The sequence below is a fragment of the Gossypium hirsutum genome, chromosome D12, assembly GCF_007990345.1.
Source record: "Gossypium hirsutum isolate 1008001.06 chromosome D12, Gossypium_hirsutum_v2.1, whole genome shotgun sequence".
Taxonomy (NCBI): domain Eukaryota; kingdom Viridiplantae; phylum Streptophyta; class Magnoliopsida; order Malvales; family Malvaceae; genus Gossypium; species Gossypium hirsutum.
The window spans coordinates 43,077,677-43,098,630 of NC_053448.1; the positions used below are offsets into that span (position 1 = coordinate 43,077,677).

General features: G+C 36.2%; 1 protein-coding gene across 4 annotated transcripts; it reads right to left on the minus strand.

The window, feature by feature from the left end:
- Positions 1 to 9,447: 9,447 nt before the first annotated feature.
- On the minus strand, positions 9,448 to 18,172 carry LOC107911143 (uncharacterized). Of its 4 annotated transcripts, XM_016839029.2 has the most exons (19): positions 17,984 to 18,172; positions 17,602 to 17,888; positions 17,421 to 17,511; positions 17,173 to 17,255; positions 16,105 to 16,328; positions 15,910 to 16,015; positions 15,690 to 15,772; positions 15,284 to 15,499; positions 14,516 to 14,875; positions 13,703 to 13,865; positions 13,388 to 13,579; positions 12,853 to 13,062; positions 12,683 to 12,775; positions 12,231 to 12,445; positions 11,449 to 12,012; positions 11,288 to 11,368; positions 10,392 to 11,203; positions 10,029 to 10,182; positions 9,448 to 9,934 (listed from the first exon to the last, which is right to left on the minus strand). In XM_016839029.2, exons 1-19 carry the CDS (start codon positions 18,108 to 18,110, stop codon positions 9,871 to 9,873), a joined length of 4,125 nt encoding a protein of 1,374 aa, XP_016694518.1. In that variant the 5' UTR covers positions 18,111 to 18,172; the 3' UTR covers positions 9,448 to 9,870. The 4 variants fall into 4 exon arrangements, with proteins under 4 accessions (XP_016694518.1, XP_040962740.1, XP_016694529.1 ...); XM_016839034.2 differs by lacking the exon at positions 9,448 to 9,934 and having other exon boundaries at positions 10,058 to 10,288; XM_041106806.1 differs by lacking the exons at positions 17,602 to 17,888; positions 17,984 to 18,172 and having other exon boundaries at positions 17,173 to 17,251; positions 17,421 to 17,476.
- Positions 18,173 to 20,954: the final 2,782 nt, after the last annotated feature.

A 20,954-nucleotide genomic window follows, 5' to 3' on the forward strand; every position in this document is an offset into this window, starting at 1 on the left:
TAGATGATAAAATTGATATGTTGATGGATATTTAAAGGTATTTTATTAAAGGATTTTGGATGAAATCATGATTTAGGGATTAAATTGAAAAGTTGTTGAATTTATGGAAAAATTTTAAAATGTCATGGAATTCATGGGATACTATTGATATATATGAAAATATCTAGGCTTGGGATAAAGGATTAAATTAAATGAATTTCATTTTCTGAGCTTAGACAGGAAATCGTCATTAATTAAAAGTATAGGGGCAAAATGGCCTAAGATGTGACTTGGATTGAATTGAATGTAAATTGTATTAAATTGATGTTAAATTTACTCGTATGATCTGGATAGATAAAAAACGGAGTTCGATCGTGGAAAAAAATTATAGGATTAGTAGTTTACAAGTTACGAACAATTGTCGAGGTAAGTTCGTGTAACTTAATTGTGTATATTTATATGCTTATATTGAGTGTTGAATATGTAAATTGTCTAAATGTCATATATGTGTATGTAATTGATCTTGTAATTGAAAATCCCTAATAAATAAATAAGTTCCGTTTGGATAATGAGATTCGATGGATACAAGGTTCTGTTTCTCGAAATGGTAGGGTTCCTGCATATGTTGTTGATGTACTGTAGCTCGAAAGAGTGTCCCATTACAAGCCCTCTCAAGCTTTCTGTTATAGTGTTCTTGCGAGCTTCCCGTTAAATGCTCTTCGGAGCATCCCATCAGTTGTAACCCTATATGTATTGTAGGCACACTGCAGCTCTTATGTGCGTCTCGTTATATGGCACTTTGTGAGCTTCCCGATTAAAGGCTCTTTGTGAGCTTCCCGTTAGTGCTGCTTGAACTTCCTGTTATATGGCTATCCGGTGCTTCCCGTTAATTGCTCTTCGAAGCCACCCATTAATTGCTCTTCGAAGCTACCCGTTATAGGCTCTTTATGAGCTTCTCGTTATATTGCCCGGATAAGCTTCCCGTTACAAGGTTCACTAAGCTTCCCGTTATAGTGCTTGAGAGAGAGCTTTTCTATTTAAGTGCTCATAAAAACACTCCCGAATATGAATTGACAGATTTATAGTATTGTACACTTCAGATGTACTACCCAAGTATCCATCGAGATTTCAAATGATTCAACGGGTGAAATTTTGACATAAGAACATGTGAAATCAAAATGAAACTATTATCTGTATATGCAAGAAATACTTGGAAACTCGATACCTGATGAGCTCATCCTTGTTTTTTTTATTCACATGAAATACGTGACTAACATGTTCGTTGAGGTTATATGTGTTAGGCTAATTGCCAAATTGCTTTGGATGTATTACGCATGTTTATTACATAAGTAAATGAATGGTAAGTTAATTTCCCGTTATACGAACTTACTAAGCATTAAGTGCTTACTCTGTCTTATTTCTTCTGTTTTATAGTACTCGGAGGCTCGTAAAGGTTGGAAGCTGGTCGGAGCTACATCACACTATCCCTTAAACTTTTTGGTATATATAAATAGTAAACTAATTTTGGTAATAATGGCATGTACATGTTAAATGTTACCATTGATAGCAATTTAATGTTGGTTGAAATTAGCCAGTGAAATGGCTATTAAATGATATGTTTTGATATGTAAATAGTCTTAATTTGCTTGATGAGTATGTTTAAAGGGTTGAATGAGAAAAATCATATAAGTATATTGGATATTAGTTTATGATAGTGTATTTGGTAAAATATGTTTATAAGTATTAGGCTATCTTGGTAAGTTGGACATTTGATCATAGGTATTAATATGTCATGCATAAGACCTGAATTTGGCTAGATTTAAATGTCTTGAATTGGCTCTTAAATGTGTTTAAATATTTATATGGGTGGAAGGTGAAATTGGGTGAAGAATAAGGCTTGGAAATGGTCTTATTTTGTCCACACGGACAGAGACACGGACGTGTGTCTCAACCGTGTGTGACACACGGCCTAACACATGGGCGTGTGTTCTAGCTGTATGCCCCATGCATCTTAAATTTTTAAAACAAAATGCTCAAAATTGATCACACAGCTTAGCACATGGGCGTGTGGCTTGGTCGTGTGACCCCTGCTCTTAAATGTATTGCAAGTCAGAGAGTTACACGGGCTTGGGACATGATCGTGTGCCCTACTTCAAAGATCACACGGCCTAAAACACAAGTGTGTCCCTTGGCCGTGTGAGCCACACGGGCGTGTGTCCTCTGCACCTTGAAAAATTTTGAAATTTTACGAAAAATTTTCTGAGTTTTTGATTTAGTCCCGACTTGTTTCTAGTGTATGTTTTGGGCCTTAAGGGCTCGTATAAGGGACAATATGACAAATTTATGACTAATTTCTGATATGAATGTGAAGTAATATGAAATATTTGAGTCTGATTGGTAAACCCTGGTAATGCTCTTAAACTCTGTTCCGGCAACGGATATTGGTTAGAGGTGTTACACTGATAGGTCAAAACGAAAGCTTCTTTGGGAGGGGTTAAAATCTGTAATCCCAAATCAACCTATTCCTTGGTTAATTATGGGGGATTTCAATGCCATTTTATCACATGCGGCTAAGAAAAGTCATTTTACCGTAGGTAAGCGTTGTGATTTATTTGGTAATTTTGTTGATTCTTGTGAGTTGTAAGACTTGGGGTATAGCGGACCTTCTTACACTTGGCAATGATGTGATATTTTTGTCAAACTTGATCGGGCTTTAGCAAATGACGCATGGATGACAATTTTTCCCCAGTGTTTAGTCTATCACCTCACTCGCATTAAGTCTGATCATCGACCTCTCTTATTGTCTACTAGACCAGACCTTAGTATACCTAAAGGCAGACCTTTTAGATTTTTAGCAGGATGGATGTAGCACAATGATTTCTCCAATTTTGTCAGAGAGAAGTGGAATTTTGTAGGTAATATGGTTGAGTCCTTAAATAATTACTTATTTTGTTAAAGCTTGAAACAGGAATGTGTATGGCTTTTTGGGTACTCATAAGCAAAATCTCATGAGATCGCTCAACAATATTCAAAATGCCTTAAATTACTCTACCCCTATTCATTTAGCTAAAAAAGATATGGAAATTCGGGATGAGTTGGAAAACATTCTTGACCATGATGACTTACTTTAGAGACAAAATGCTCGATGTGACTGGCTTCAATTGGGGGATCAAAATAAAAAAAAAATCACAATCGTACGATCAAGAGAAGGAAATTCAACTGAATCACAACTTTACATATTGATAATGGGGAATGGTGTTCAGATCAAGATATCTGGCAATCTAAGGCAATGGAATTCTTTGAAAGACTTTATGGTAAGGTTCCCCCTGTCTTGAGGGACATTCCTAATTTTGGTTTTCCTCGTATTAATCCTTTAGAGACTACTTTTTTGGAGGATGCTATCACTGATAAGGAGATTAAAAGGGCGTTATTCGACATGGCTCCATTGAAAGCTCTTGGAACTGATGGTTTTCATGCTCATTTCTTCCAAAGTCAATGGGATATCCTTGGTAATGATGTGTGTCAGTGGGTTAAAGATGTCTTTGCTGGTAGGCTGATCGAGCAAGATTTGAATAATACGTTGATTGTTCTTATCCCCAAAAAATAGGGTCCTGTGGATTTCAGTCACGTTTGGCACATTAGCTTGTGTTATGTTCTTTATAAGTTGGTGATGAAAGTGATTGCAAACCAATTTAAGGCGATTTTTCCTAAACTAATCTATCAAGAACAAGCTGGATTTATAGTTGGTCGAAACATTTCTAACAACATTGTTTTAGCGCAAGAAGTCATTCATTCTATGCGGTGTAAACGGAAGGAAAGGAATTGGATGGCTATTAAGCTGGATTTAGAGAAAGCTTACGACAGAGTTAGTTATGAGTTTATAAGTGCTTCCTTGATTGCGGCTGGGATCCTTGTTTTTTTACTAAAAGTGATTATGTTAGCTATATATTCCTCTTCTATGCAAATTCTTTGGAATGGCGTGCCTACTCAAAATGGTTGGGCCATTTTATTCAAGTTGAAATGGATATCGGTAATTGGGATCCAATTCATCTATCACGTACAGGACCTACAGTCTCTCATTTATTCTTTGCTGATGACTTGGTGATCTTTTGCAAAGCTCAACTTGACCAAGCACAGTTATTGGATAGCATTCTTACTCAATTTTGTAAGATTTTGGGGCACAGAATCAGTGTTAAGAAAAGCAATATCTTCTTTTCCAAGACTACTGGAGTTGATGTCCGCAATCAAATTAGTCAACTATTCAGATTCCAGAAAGTTCAAAATCTTGGCACTTATTTAGGTTTTCCTCTTCTTCACGATAGGGTAACCAACAATATTATGAGTTTTGTTGTTGATAAGGTAAGGCAAAAATTGTAGAATTGGGATGCGAGGAAGTTATCTATAGCAGAAAGAATCACCTTGGCTCAATCAGTACTTCTTTCCATCCTTAATTATTTTATGCAGTCTTTGATGATTCTGAAAGGTGTTTGCATTGATATTGAAATATTGGTTAGACAATTTATTTGGGGATATGCAGATGGTCATTTTAAAATGTCTTTAGTGGGATGGGAATCTATATGTCAACCACGGGATCCAGGCGGGCTTGGTTTCAGGTATTTGAGCAACCAAAATTCGTCATTTCTTATGAAGATTGGTTTTAGCTTTGTTTCTAAAAGCAATGTGCTTTGGGTTCGCGTCCTCTACTCTAAGTATGGTTGGAAAGAGCAGCTTCCAGATTCTATTACCAGGAATTAGTGCTCCCACTTATGGAGGTCACTTTCTAAAATATGGCCGCTACTTCGAGAGAATTTAGTTTAGTCTATTGGAGATGGTGCCAGTGCCTGCTGTTGGAAAGATACTTGGATTCCAAGTATGGGCCCTTTAATCTAAAAAATTCCATCTTATGCTAAACTTGATTTGGATTGTTGTGTTAGGGAGATGGTCAATTTAGATAGAAGCTAGAACTTGGATCTATTTCGTGTCTGGTTCAGCGTCAATTTAGATGGTCAATTTAGATTAGAAAGATTACTAGTATTCCCCCAACATATCCTGATTCCGGTTCGAATAGAATGATATGGGATCGTTCAGCGTCAGGGGTCTTCTTAGTTCGTAGTGCTTATTGGACTTTAAAAGATGACACTTGGAATTTTCAATAGGAGCATTGGAAGACTACTTGGAAATATTCGGGTCCACAGAGAGTGAGGGTTTTTCTTTGGTTAGCTTTTAAACAAAGACTTCTTACTAATTCAGAACGTACTAGATGGGGAATTAGTCACACCAACTCTTGTACCTTGTGTGGGCATGACTTTGAGGATTTGGCGTATGTTCTTCGAGATTGTCCTTCCGCAAAAAATGTGTGGATGCTTGTGCTTCCAGATCAGCTAAAACAAAGGTTCTTCTCTGTCTCCTTTCAGGATTGGCTTTTACTTAACCTTTGTTTTCATGAAAGATTGTAGGGTAGTAGTCTCACTTGGTCATTTTTTTTGGATTAATCGCTTGGCGTATCTGGAAGAATAGGAATTTATTCATCTTTCAAAATATTTCTTGGACAGCAACTGAAGTGGTGAAAGTCTCTAGCTATTGGCCTTGCCAATACAAATCACATCTTGGTGGTTGTTAAGATCGACCCGATTAAGCAACAAGTAAAAAATAGCAGAATAAATTGAGAAATTGAACACACAAATTTAACATGGATAAATCCCTCCAAAGAGGATAAAAAACCACTGGCAAAGATAATTTTACTATAATGGCAAAAGAACGAAGAGTACAAAAGATGGAGATAAAAACTAAACCCCAAAAACCCGAAAACAAAGAACCTTCAAAATGTAAACACAAAATTCTCTAAATGCATTATGAGTTCTAATCTCTAATGGGTATATTTTCTAAGGTTGCAAAAGAACCTATTTATAGGCTAAATTAGTAGGTCAAATAAACTATGCTAATAAATGCTAAATATATTATACTAATAAATATTAAATCTTTTAGAAAGAAAATATATTTTGTTTAACTTGACTTGCAAGCAATCTCTTAGAATTTTGGTCACACAACTCTAACAATCTTCACCTTGACATAAATTCTTACAACGCCATCTTTGCCAAGGCCGGCCACGGGCCTATCTTGAACTATGCAGGGAATTAACTGAGTTGAATCTGTACTTAGAAGCTGGAAGACTTCTAACCTTCGACTTGTGCACTGTCGAATTAAAATTAACCCGAGTCTGATTTTCACGAACACAGTGCCCTTACTTTTCAAAATTTGCATCCAAAAAAGAACCTATCTTTAACGAAACGGTCATACCTTTTTCCCTCCTATGACCAAGTTTCCTCTTCTCCAAACAAGTTGAATTCGACTCCGTAATAGACGAGGGACGTCTGATTTCACCGGTCACTGTAGAACCTTCCAGAATATAAAGACTGTCAGTTCTTTTACCTTTTAACAAAACGAGAGCTCCACGAGATACTTTAATGCCACTAGACTCGATATTGATTTTGCATCCTTTCAATTCTTAAATACTCAAGGAGATGAGATTCTTTCGTAAATCAGGTACATACCTGACATATGAGAATGTTCTAATCGTCCCATCGTGTATCCTAATTTTAACAGTACCAATACCAATTACCTTACTAGATGAATCATTTCCCATGTGTGCAACTCCACCTTCAATCGAACTGTATGTGGAGAACCATTTTTTATTAGGACACATGTAGAAAGAACATCCCGAATCTAGGATCCACTCGGATGTGAGCTCGAAGTTATCGCTCGTTGACACTAACAAGAAATCATCACTGCTTTCATCGGCCAAATTAGCACCAGCTACATCTTCCCCGTTACTCTCAATAGCTCTTTTATTTCGCAGTTTATAACAATTTACTTTGACGTGACCTAACTTTTTACAATAACGACACCTTTTTTCTCATTTCTTTGATGCTACCAAAACGGAAGCTTGTCTATCTGTCTTGCTATCCAAACCAGACTCATTGTCGAGTTTGTCTCTACTCAACAAATGACCATTCACATCTTCGAACGAGAGTTTGTCTCTACCTTAAATCAAGGTCTCCCTAAAATACTTGTATGAATGGGGTAAAGAGCACAATAATAGCATAGTTTGATCTTCATCGTCAATATGAACGTCAACGTTCTTTAAATCATTTAAAAGAATAATGAATTGACTGATGTGATCTCTAATAAGCTCATTTTCGTTCATGTGAAACGTAAATAGACATTGTTTCAACACTAAACGTTTAACCAGAGACTTAGTCGCATAAAGAGTTCCTAACCTTTTCCACAAAGCAGATGAGGTCTTCTCCATCAATACCTCCTGCAATACCGTATTCGCGAGGCACAACTGGATTGCAGACAAGACCTTTTCATCAAGCTCTTCCCATTCTGTTTGATTTAGATTCTCAGGCTTTTTCCCGATAACAACCTTTTTCAAGTCAGTTTGAACTAGAATTGCTATCATCCGAACTTGTCACATATTGAAATTTGTCTCACCATCAAACTTCTCAATTTCAAATCTTGTTGCTGCCATCTCTGAATGGGTTGATCTATGAAAATTAAACTAGCTCTGATACCACTTGTTAGGATCGACCCAATTAAGTAAAAAAATAGCAGAATAAATTGAGAAATTGAACACACAAATTTAACGTGAAAAAACCCCTCCAAAGAGGATAAAAAATCATAGGCAGAGGAGAAGAAAATCCACTATGTCGAATTTGAATAATTACAAGAGGAGTAGATTATGTCTATTTATAAGCTTGTAAAACCATATTCTAATAGGAGTGTAGTAAAATTGAAACACCTTATTCTAATAATATCAAATAGATGGAGTTTAATAAGGTTTAGAAAACCTTATTCTAAAATAAAATAAAAGAAATATAGTTTTATAGGGATTTCACTTTTATTTTATTTTACCATTGTATTTTATTTAAATAAAGATTCGGGTCACTTAATTCTAACAGTGGTCACAAAAGCAACAATCCCAGTTCAAATCCCACGAATAATTCAGAAGATACTTGGGTGTACTTATCCACTGATGAGGCTGTGGCTAGAGATTCTAGATATGCTGCAACAGGAGGTGTGGTTCGAGATCATGATGGAAATTGGATAGTGGGGTTCACTCGCTTCTTAGGTGTATGCTCTCCGTTTGAGGCTGAAGTTTGGAGCATCCTGGATGGGATCCTTCTTTTGCTAAATAAGGGCTACAGACGGGCCATTATCATAACTGATAACCTTAAAGTCGCCCATAATTTGGCTGATTTGGATTTGGAAAACTCAGGGATTACTGTGCTTCGAAAAACTCAGCGCATCAAGCGGTCGGAAGGGGAGTGGAAGGTTAAGCATCTTCCAAGAAATCAGAATTTAGTAGTGAATCGTCTTGCTAAACTTAGTTTAAGCTGGAAATCAAGCTTACAAGTCATTAATGAGGCTCCTAAGGAAATAATAGACTTACTACAAGTAGATAAAGTTAATGGTTGTTTTATGCAGTTGATGTAATTAATTTTTTCTTCTCACCAAAAAAAATACAGATGTAAGGGAGCCGCCTTCAACGTAACCTTTGAAGAAACTTTATATAATTTTTTAATCAATTAAATACATCAGTAAAAACTCAAATAAATAAAATTCAATTCAATTTAAAAAAAATTAAGTTAATTAGATTGAGTTGTTTCTCTAGATAAATTCAAATAAGCAATTCGATTTTTCGAGTTCGAGTCAAGTTTTACAACTCAAATAATTTGAATAATTCAAATAACAAAGTGATGTTAGTACCCTTTAGATTCCTAAAAACTTTGAAAATATATAAATTACTCTCTCGAAAAAGTTAAAAAATTAAAATAATCTTCTAAAATTGAAAATATTTATGAACTATTTTTCCCCAAAATTTTATAAAAATATTAAAGTTTATGAAAAAAATATTAAACATGTATGATAAATATGAAGAAATTATCAAATCAAATTTATCATATTAATTATTTTTTTAATCACCTATTTTGTTTTTAAAGGATTTTCATATATATATACATGGTATTATGTTCTTTTAACTCAAAATTTATTCATATTGTCAGTAAGTCGATGCAACTCTCAAATTTCATTTCACTCTACTATATTCAAAAAAAATTCAAATTAAGTTAGTATGATAAAATAGAACTCGTGAGTCAAAATTCTTTCACTCAATTTGACTCAATTTAATTAAACACTCACCCCTAAAATAAGGTGTATAATCAAATAATTACAATATAAACAAATTAAGAAACGAAACAATCCATACGATGATTAACTAACCAAACTAAAACTTACATATTATAAGGTAAGACTTGAAAACCCGCATGTATATAATTGACACATAATTATGCACGGTGGATCTCAACCGTGGGTACTCAAATTCCAAGACTTCCACCTTTGCCAATTATGTTAACTGAGCTAATACTTAGTCGATATAGGCACCCTTTGACTTTGACAGGACTAAACTGAACCAACTCGAGGTTTATTAGGCAGCTAAAAATCTCAACCATTTGAAAAAAAATACAAAATAGATTGTACTGATTGAAACTAGAATCAAAGTAATGACACTCATATTTTCATTGAATTTTACATATTAGTACTGTAAGATGTAATGTAATGTAATGTAACCCTTGATCCGTCCTGGTTAGGGTTAAATGAGCCAAGTCTGAAGGCACTTTGCTCGTAAACGGAAATAGAAAACATGGTAAGTCAGACCACCCTCTTTGGATTCACGGGTCAACCGGTACTCGGGGGAAAATGGTTGACTAATCCGGGTCAGACAGCTATATGTAAACTGTTAAATGAGTGTGGAACTGGCACAAAAATAGTTGCACAACAAGGTGGTACCTATATCTTATATGTCGTGGCTTCTGTGAAATCTTTTTATTGTTAAGGTAGGAAGAACTCGACCATCTGCATCCCTCTTCCGGAAACAGCAATCTGATAGTGGTTCCTAACAAACACCGATTAAAAGAACCGTGATTAGATTTAACCTGTAATAAAGGATTGCCAATGATCTAAAAATTGCAGATAAATGCTAAACTGACCTGCCACATGCTCTTGCGTCTAATGCTTCTGGCTCTGGTACGCTAATGATTAGAAGAGCGTGCTCGGTTAGTTCACCGTGCTCACCAACAAGCCAACACCTGATGCGCTGATCAAGACCGGTGGAAAACACCCAGGTCCCATCTGTCCAAATGCCTTCATTGAATAAAAGCTTGCTGTTAGTACAAGGCCTGTGGGGCACTGACTGCTGGTAACTGAAAGCATTCGACTTTAAGTCCCAATCAGCCTAGAAGAAGCACAGCTGCTAAAGACGATGTCAACCAGAACCAAAGATATCGCAAGTTGAAACATAATTAAGTAAATTAATGCACATATTGGATTACTTTCAAACAAGGACTACGGACCTTTTATAGCAGAACTATGAGCTGAGGGGATTCTATATTGATTGAGGAATCTGATGTGATTCGGGGCCTGGTTCTTATTGCTACAATCTACAATGTTCTCAATACTTTCGGACTGAATGGTTGATCTTATTGTTTCCGAGGTCACAACTTTAGCATCTAACTCAGTCGATGACAGTGTCAGCTTCAGTTGAAGACAATGAACTGCTTGGTCATCACCCCCGCTGACAATATTTAACAGATAACAGTTCTCGGAACCTTGGAAGTCCCCTGAAACGTGGAGACAATTCACACCAGATTTGTGTACATTATTCATAACATGTATAGGCTGTATTTCACATATCTCGGTTAAGGAATCGGTTCTGCTGGTCTCTGGCTCGAGCAAAGTGTCATGCTCGGCTTGAGAACAGTTCTTCAACCTCTTTTGAAGGTCATTTAATTCCGAAGATGTGTCAGGTGTAATATTTGAATCGCTATTATCCACATCTCCAGCTTTTCTAGTTACCGAGTCACCACCAAGTCTTCTCTTAGACATGCTACTGTTCAGTGATCTCCATTGCCGTCCTCCTTGACTTCCTCTTCCTGTACGTGGCCGTTTCTGACAATCAATGAACTTCTCTATATTAAGACTGGATACTCGTTGAACAAAGGTTTCAACACTCTCAGTTATGTCCCAAAAGGTAATACTGCCATCAGTAGCTCCAGTTATCACAAGGTATGTGCTGCTAATCTGGGTTAAATTACAGAAAGGGACAACTGCATGCTGCAATGCTAAAACCGGGGATGGCATCGAAGCTAATTTAGCAACATCGAACCTGAAATTATAAGGGAGTAAATTAAATTTCATGATGCACACAGAGGTACCGAAACTGGAATTAATAATGAGCCTTTGTGAATACCATAATCTATGTGGTAAGACCAGAGCCTGCAATGTTAACGTGGCATCTGAACAAGCAACGACAACAAAACAGACAGTCAACCTGCAATAGAGCGAAAAGGGAATAGTTTCTTTCCTTAAATTAAACAAAGCGAACAAAAGGCAGGAAAAATAGGAGCTTACCTGGAACCAGCACATTTAACAAGAAAAGCAGTTACAGCAAGGTATCTCCAATCATCTTCATACTTATTCACCGAGCAAGTTTTTGACTTTGTTCCCTCTTTCTCTATAAGAGTTGATCCAGTCTTTGCATCACTATCAAGGCTAGAAATTTTGTTGGTAGCACTCATGGTTTTTGCTCTTCCTTCCATGGTAGGACTTCTTATTGGCATATTCGTGGAAAGCCACCTAAATGACATCGATGAACACTGTTTGACTGTTGGTTTACACCCGGTTTCACATCTGTTGAGCTTTTGTTCAGGGTATATTTCTTCCTCCTCGTCCAGACTCCTATTCCTTAGTAACCAAGTTGTCAGAACACGCTTTGCACCAACGGAAACCAGCAAACATGGATTTTGTTTGCCATCTGAAGTGTCGTTTTGTCCCTTTTCCAAGCCAGGCGTGCTGGATACATCAGAAGGAATTATATGTGTCTTTGACACGAAGCATATTGATCTAACAGCAGATCCACCAACATGTTCCCCAAGCAATTTAGATGCAGACCAATTCTCCATTTCCGGAGCAAACCTAATCACCCATAACACGATCAGATTCTCTATTAAAGGGCAAGAATCAATGAGAAACAAGGGAATAACATATGGACAGACATAAAAGGTACGTGTCTTTTACAGTACACAAGTGCATGACATAGCAGCATGCCCCGGTTTATCCAATAAAACAAAATACGTGTACAAAATGACGAAGCATTCCGCCCCATTCTAAAGGGCGGATAACTTTCAACATACCTAGTTAACCTCACAGTTCCATCTTCACATCCAGTTGCAATCCAACTAGATTTGTCAACTAAGTTTTCCTCTTCATTTCCTTGAACTTGCGAATTTTCAGAAACAAAGCATAAGGAATGCATCTCTCTCCCATGAAACTGTAAGTGTAAATTCCGAGGGAATTTTGTTTTACAGCCTCCTGGTAACCAATGCCTATGAATATAGATAATTTCATCCTGCAAAAATTATTGAAAAACAAATGATATACAAACTTGAGGAAGGAAACACGAGCTAGAATATGCTTTATGGTCCATGAAATATCAAGGATGTGGCTTCAGGTGAGTGCTTGACAATGGTGCCTTATTATGCAAGTCAACAATCTTAGACAGGTGTATCACATAAATTAAAGTAATAATTTGCATTTTCCAATGTTTCTCAAAGGATGAAGATGTAAACAATAGAAGTAAACATACCTTGACGTATGCAAAACAGTTCCTCATCTCCGGTACATCACCAAGGTAATAGGAATGAGGACGTCGCCATCCCCCACATGGAATTTGCAAAACCTGTGCCAATGAAAACATTTAGCAATCGAAATATATGACCTAAAGAAGCTTGTAGGGAGGGGTGGGGGCACGAATACCTTTGCCTCAGTTAGCAAATTCCATATTATGAAATCCGTTGACGCAAAACCAGCAGCATAGTTGCGGTTTGCCAGATCATCAGCAGACTTGAAATCAGCGGAGACAGATTCAATCAAACTCAATTCTTTCAATTGTTTCATTCCTATAAATTCAAAACTTTCTTGGTCCTTATCATATTCTAAATAACATATGCACCCATCTGCTCCAGTCTGAAAAAAAAAAAAAGAAAGGAAAATGGGAAAATAATTAACATACTAACAAATGCTTGAACGTGAAGAAATACATGTGCATACAGGCAGACATGCATCAAGCCATTTCCCAAAAGCTTACAGTTTTTCCCTTTCTTAAGGCTTATGGATGTTCATATGAATTCCTTAACAAGAATTTTCTCTTTTCCTCAATCTATTATGAAATTTTCATTTTTATAATCTTTATATAGTAAAAACTTACTAGAGAAAACAATGACCCAAGAGAAAATGTTAAAGAGTTATTATTCCAATATTTTCCTTTTACAGGGAACTTAGATCATATTACCGTTCGGATTTCAACTTGACCGTGCCTCAATCTAGAAACTGAAACGTTGGACACAGTCGAAATCCCATGAGCTCCTTTGAAATAACTTAGTGGAGATATCTTCACACCCGAAGTGGCAGCCGTGCATAGCAATAGGTCTTTTGATAAAGGGAACAGAATCAGATTACCACGCAGATCTCCACAGACTAGTACCTGCAAAAGTTTTAAGTACAACATACATTACATAATATTTAGTACCAACATTCATATATCTTCTTCTTCTTGTAAACAAAGAAAAAAACCAAAAAAACCAAAAAAAGAAAGGGTAATACATACTTCTTCCTCAAATGAGGCATCCAAACACATAATTCGTATTCCAAAGCTCGAAGGGAATTCAGCTATAAGGGATATTCTTTGAGAATCCTGACAAACAGATATCGAGGGGTCATATAGCCTCCACAGCTTCAAAACTCCTCTGGGATTAGTGGTAAAGACATACCTAGTTAAGAGAAAAGATGATATTTCAAAATCCTCTACATCTTCAAAGTAAAGCATGATACCAAATATGTCTCTCAACTGACAATGCCAGATTATCAGCAGTAAATTTACAGCTTCTGCATCAGACAATGCAGCATAAGAGCCAGTCACTTCTTTACCGATCATATTATCATGGGTTATATCACTTTTTGGGGCTTGAACTCGGCAATTGTTCCCACATTGGGACTTGAACTTTTTTTGTCCAAGTTAGTCCCTGATATTTCCTTGAACTCTAAAGTTCAAGCCTCAATGTGGGAACATTTGCCAAGTTCAGGCCCCAATATGAGAACAAGTACCAAGTTCAGGGACTAACTTGGAAAAAAAAAGTTCAAGCCTCAATGTGGGAACAATTATCAAGTTAAGGAACTAACTTGACCAAAAAAAAAGTTCAGACCTCAATGTGAGAATTATTGCTAAGTTCAGGCCCCAAATAGTGGTTTAACCCTATTATTATATTAGTAAACCAGCAAACAGGTTTATAAATGAGTAAATAATAAATAAATGTGTTTAAAATTCACAGTCAAGCATATAGGTTTTTACAGCTCAGGCAAGCAATAACTGCCAGATAATCAAAATCGAGATATAATCTAATCAATAAAGAAAAGTTATTACCTAGATCCAAGTGACTTACACCAGTAAGTTCCTAAGAGTTGCCTCTCTGCTCCAGCTGGCCAAGCAAAGGTGAAGGCCACTTTGGGTGAGGAAGGATTACCAGTGATTCCAACAACAGTCATGTTTCCTTTACCATCTCCAACAGCAACCCAATCATCTATACCGCAATGATTTCTGGAAAGGCTTGCTGACAACAGATCCATACAAACAATTGGAACCTCTCCATTGACACAGACCAGTTCAGTCCATTTGACATCCCCTGTCTCAGATAATAGAGCATGATAGAGATAACCATGATTCGTAGCAACATAAATGGTATCTTCACATTTAAAATACAAGGAGCGCACATATTCACTTTTGCTGCAACAACAGAACGAACAATGAAAATTGACCATCGTAAGAATATGATACAAAATAACCAGTCAATACAAAATCGACAGAAGTTTGTGATCCACAAGGCACAAGTTTTGATCCTTCAATAGAGATATTATAGCAACTATCAGATATTCAGCCCATATAACAGAAAATTCAATAGTCTTGTAACTTTTTAGAGGCATTGATATATCATATGTCAATCAGAGTGCCACGAGCTAGGAAAGCTTACATATTGCTATCTATGATCCATACAGAAGTTATAAAAAACATTTTTCTAATTTATAGAGTAAGGTTTTTTATGGCTGAGAACACTAATAGAATCTTGGCGGCATGTCAATTTTCAAAGGTAATATGCCGGAAAGTTTTACAGTCCAATACATTAAAAAGCTTTACCTGTCCATGAGTCCAGCATGCTCCATTGAATTTGGGATGCAAGTAATGCTTATCTGTGCTCCCTCAATTATATCTTCAGAATCAGCATCTCCTTCCAAGTCCAATGTCTTACAAACAGAAGTGTGCAACCGGTGAACTTTAATAGCAGAGTCAAACCCAGCGGTAACAAGAAGTGAAGAATTTGGATCATATAAACATCGCCAAATGCCTCTTCCTCTGCACCATTAAAAATATTCTAGTAATTTATCTATATTGTAATAAAATACTAGTATATCTATATTGTAATAAAATACTAGTTTGATCAGCTTTAGGGCTAATTCAACAAAGACTTCAATATATAACATCACATAGAATATCACAAAAGAAGAAACAAACTCGAGGACAAAACTCTGGAATCGCAACTTACATATGTTCCTTAATCACCCAAAGCTGCTTTCCATCCAGACCCCACACACGACACGTGCAGTCCTCACCAGCAGTAACAATTAACTAACAGAAATAATAATAATAAAAAAGATCAGTTTAAACCAATCACAGATATTTTTTTTAGTTATCTGTTCTTATATTTTACATATACCAGAAAGAATAGAGCAAGTACAAGTTCAAAAGGATTACATGAATCTTACATGATCAGAAATACAGCAGTCCCAAATCCGAGCACTATGGCCAAAGAGCACAGGACCAACAATCTCCCTTCTATCATCATGATCATGTATTGTCCAGATACGAGCACTACATGGATAAAGAAACCATATTAACCCATTGCATAAACCCAATTAAGTAGAACAAATAGAAACAAAGTACTAAAAAAACCTATTCACCTCCGATCATCTGACACGGAAACAAGTTTGACTCCATTGGAAGACCAGACAATGCGAAATATTGAACCTTCATGTCCCACAAGTCTACATATATGAACAGCTTTATACTGCTGATCATAACACTTGGCAAAGTTGGAATTTGAGCTGCTTAAATTCATGCAACCTTTAACAGAACTTGTTGAAGTCGGTGAATCATGTTGACAAATGACTTTCCAGACTATAATCTGCTTAAACTCATTTGGTTAGTAAGAGATCACTTAATGCTAGTGGTGAGTAGTATTGAAGTTTACCCCTACAAAGTGTAACCCTTTAAGGATGATAATAATGATTACATTATGAAAACAACCAAGGTTCACCATCATTCAACTTGTTATTGGCCAAGGACCATATTGAGGTAAAAGTACCATAGAGGCCCTTGTACTAAGAGTCAGATTGCATTTCGCTCCCTCTACAAAAAAAAAGGGCAAATTAGCCCTTTATACGTTAGTTCAAAAAGCAAATCGTCCTTTTGTTAAAAATTCCATCCAACTCTATCATTAAAAATTGGTTCCTCTATGTTGGAATAAGGTACACGTGGCAGGTCACATGAAACTAACTAGTTACTCTATCAGCCGCATTAGTTTTTAACAGTCAAAATAGATAAAAATTTTAACAGAAAGGACCAGTTTGCTCTTCGATCTAATGTACAATGACTAATTTGCCCATTTTTTGAGTAAAGGTAGCAAAATGCAATCTGACTTGTAGTACAGGGGGCGTCTATGATACTTTTACCACCATACTTGTGTTATTTCAAAGGCTGAGAATTATATACTGTAAGCAAGAACCAGAAAAACTTATAATTGACCATTGTACTTTCAGGAAGTTCTTAAGTTCAAATCTTGGAGCTGGCATTGTTGAGAGGGGCAGCTACAAACTCCGAAAGAATTAATACCTTGATTCCAACCAAAAAGAACTTATAATTGGAAAATCAAGGGATATTTTATCTACTAAATCACTAAAAGGGATTCCAAAGAATGAGAAAGCATTACAGAGAAAGAGAAGTATTCATAACAAGGAAAGACAAGCCACCTCATTATAAATTGTACCAGAAGCAATTCGAAGAGCCTCAAGATTGTCACCCCATAATCGCATGGAATACAAAAGGCACCTATCTACATATAAGTTAAAAGGAATGTGCAAGGATAAACGTTACAAAAGGAAATAAAGCTTCTTTTTTTCAAAAAATAATCAATAAAAAAACTCAAACACTTGCTGTAACAACATGAAAATGGTGAATAAGGTATATAAAAGATTCCCATAATTTAAATACAACTAACCTGGAGATGGAACTTGAAGAACCAAACTAGACTTTAACATATCCCAAACATGAACAGAGTTGTCACTACATCCAATAGCAAGACAATGGTCCTAACAACCAATGAAACATAGAAAAACCAAGTTCAAACTTTTAAACCAAAGTATTCAAATAACAATACAAATAAAAAATAAAAACTTTACCTTTAAGAACAAAGCATCCAGAACCCAATGAGTAAATCTGGGCAAAGAGTGAAGTAAACACAAGTCGACGCAAAACTCACTCTGGGTATTTGATTTAGACACCAATTCAAAGGTTAAATTAAATAATTTTACTCTTTTTTCACCACAAACAACTACTTTACAACCTAAAGCAGTATTATCAAGCAAGCTACAAATGAGTCCATGTACGCGAATGCCTTCAAAGACTTGAAAAGATTTTATCATCATTGATGATTCTAGATCATAAAGAAGAACTTGAGAACCAGTACCTGATATCAAAAGAGTAAAAATAATAATTAAGGCTTTAAAATAAAAGAAAAATTTTGGGGAGGAAGTGGTGTTTTTGAAGGAAGAAAAGTTATACCGGCGAGGAGAAAAGGGAAAGAAGAGAGATGAGAGGGAAGGTGGAGAAAACAAAGGGCTGAGATTTCTCCGAGGTATTGACTGCTACGTATGTTCCATTGGCATTGTTTCAGCTGCGAGTCCGCCATTGTGAGAATAACTTCAAAAGCTCGAAACAGGTTTAAGTTGCAAAGGATTTTTTGTTTTTGTATTGTTTTGTTTTGTTTTAATGTGAGGGCTTTAAAAGAAGGGCAATATCCCAATACAGAAAGAATAAAAAATGAATGGGAAAACTACAAAAATAGTCCCTTTATGTTTGTTTATGTTTATGTTTTGGTCACTGATGTTTTAATTATTATGATTAGTCACTAACGTTACCAATTGATAACAATTTGGTCACTTACCATTATCTGCCGTTAAAAGTGTAACGAAAATAACACGTAGCACGTTAAATGCTGACTTGGATATCATGTCTTTAATTTTTCAAGTTTTTTTAATTGTGAGCCCCGAAACTTATGTTTTTTCCTTATTTCTTTTTCTCTCTTCCACGTTTTTTATTTTTTTCTTTTAGGGTAAATCACACCAGATGCCACTCAACTTTGGTTAATTTATAATTTTTGCTACCAACCTTTTAAAACTTATAAATATGCCACTAACATTATTGCATCATTACAAAAATACCACTCAACCATTTACTATCATTATTTGGTGACATGCGTCAAATGTACCATGTGTTTAATTTTTTTTCCTTTTTCTTAATATTAAAATATTTATTTTCTTATTTGTTTATTTATTTCTTCTTCTTTTTTGCCTTTTTTCCCCTCTCTTTTCCCTTCTTTTCTTTTTTGTGTTCTTTCTCTTCCCAACAAACCCCTAAAAGAATTATTTTCAAATACCAATAATGAATTTGTTAGAACTCAAATGGACTAAACTAATCAAATATTTAAACTGAATTGCAGAGTTTGCAAATTTTACCATAGTCCTACAACTTTTGACCAAACAAAAATCGGATAATAACATTTAACAACCAAACTAAAATCATTTGCTCTTTTGGGGGAAATTGCTACACAAAAAAAAATCATAACTACATATGAAAATAAAATTAAAACAACAAATAAAAAAGATTTCCCTTTCACCTAGAATGGGCAATATTGCCGCATTGAATACATGTAGGCTTCTTAAGCTCATATTGTGTCTTAGGCAGCGCATCAATATACTGAAACGGTGGAGGAGGATGAGGCAATATTGTTGTCCTCGCAGTAGCTACAATCGTTGCAATTGTCGTGGTGGTGGTTGTTCCGGAGGTGTATTTCGTTGTTGATGGAGATGAGGTTGTCATTTTAAAGCATGATTTTTCCTCACAAGTTCATTCTTGGATTATCCACTACTACCCACTGCGTGTCGATGCATCCCTCCATAATAGAAAACTATCGAAACAAGAAAATGAATGAATGAATTCTTATCATTAAAAGATCATAAGCTGAACTATCAGCTTCCTGCATTTATAGCGTTTTACAAGACTAACTAACACCAATACCTGCTATCAACTAACTAACTGCTAACAACTAACTATAACAGTTAACTATTATTTTAAACCTTAATATGCCTCCAACTACTTGACCTCTGCTGTTGGTTCTTGTTTGGAAATGACTTTGAGACTTGACCGAAACTTTGTAAACATGGGAGCAGACAAAGGTTTTGTGAAAATATCAGCCACCTGATCCTGTGCTGGAACAAGCCCTACAATTAACTATCCAGCAGCAACCTTTTCCCTAACAAAGAACAGATCCAACTCCACGTGCTTAAACTTCGAATGCAACACTGGATTGGTGGACACAGCAACAGCCCCAGAACTATTGCACCACACTGTAGCTCTTTTGGAAGGGACAACATGTAACTTAGATAATAAAGACTCTAGCCACACAACCTCAGTAATCGCATGAGCAAGTCCACGATACTCAGCCTCTGCAGTTGATCGAGAGACAACCTGTTGTTTCTTGGATCCCCAGGCCACAAGATTACCACCAAAAAACACACAGAACCCAGAAGTAGACCGCCTATCGTCGACATCAGTTCCCCAGTTCGCATCAAAAAACCCAACGAGATCCAAGTTGGCAGCAGTCGTAAAATGAAGGCCATATTCCACAGCAGTGATAAAAGCATGAGACCAGAGATGCATGGGAACATTTGCTTGAGCCAACAAAGTCAGCCAACATCCACAATATGTCTATGTTTTCTTTCAACTAAACCATTCTGCTCCGAGGTATACGGGCAAGAAAAGCGATGATGAATGCGCAATTAAGATAGAACTTAAGTAAAGGGCCGAAACCCCCCCAATCAGTTTAAAGTACCTTCACCTTACTACCAAATTGAACTTCAACAAACTTTTGAAAATGTAGAAACTTTGCAAGAGCCTCAAATTTATGTTTAAGAAAATAAACCCAAGTAAATATGGAGTAAGCATCAACAAATGAAATATAGTACGAATGTCCCTCAGAGGGTACAGAAGCGGGACCCTAAAGATCAGCTACAATGAGCTCAAAAGGAGCTGAATACACAGTTGTAGATGGGGAAAATGGAGCTTATGAAATTTTCCAAGCTGGCACGCAGAACACACTGAGCTTAGCCGAGATTTCTTTGCAACTATATTACATTTCTGAAGTACTGTAGTAACAGTTCTATTACAAGGGTGGCCAAGTCTTTGATGCCACAATTCAAAAACACGATCACTGGAAGTAGAAGGCACTAGACTAGTAACATGAGCAGTGGCAAGAGAGGAACCAACGGTGCAAGACTTCTGGATAGCAAACATATCAAACTTGTACAGGCCATTATGCATGTGACCCTCCAATAAAATGCTCCATGTCTTGACATCCTTCACAAAATAATGCACAGGATGAAATTCAAAATAAACCTGATTATCTTTTGCAAACTTAGCTACAGACAACAGATTTTTACAAATTCGAGGAACTTGTAAGATATTTTCCAACCGA

Bases quoted from the DNA above. Each gene is read 5' to 3' on its own strand.
- LOC107911143 (XM_016839029.2), bottom strand. From the start codon at position 18,110: ATGGCGGACTCGCAGCTGAAACAATGCCAATGGAACATACGTAGCAGT. The intron at 12,013-12,230 runs GTATGTTGAAAG...ATGGGTGATTAG, and splicing joins GGAACTGTGAGGTTAACTAG to GTTTGCTCCGGAAATGGAGA. The intron at 10,183-10,391 runs GTCCGTAGTCCT...TATTCAATGAAG, and splicing joins TCATAGTTCTGCTATAAAAG to GCATTTGGACAGATGGGACC.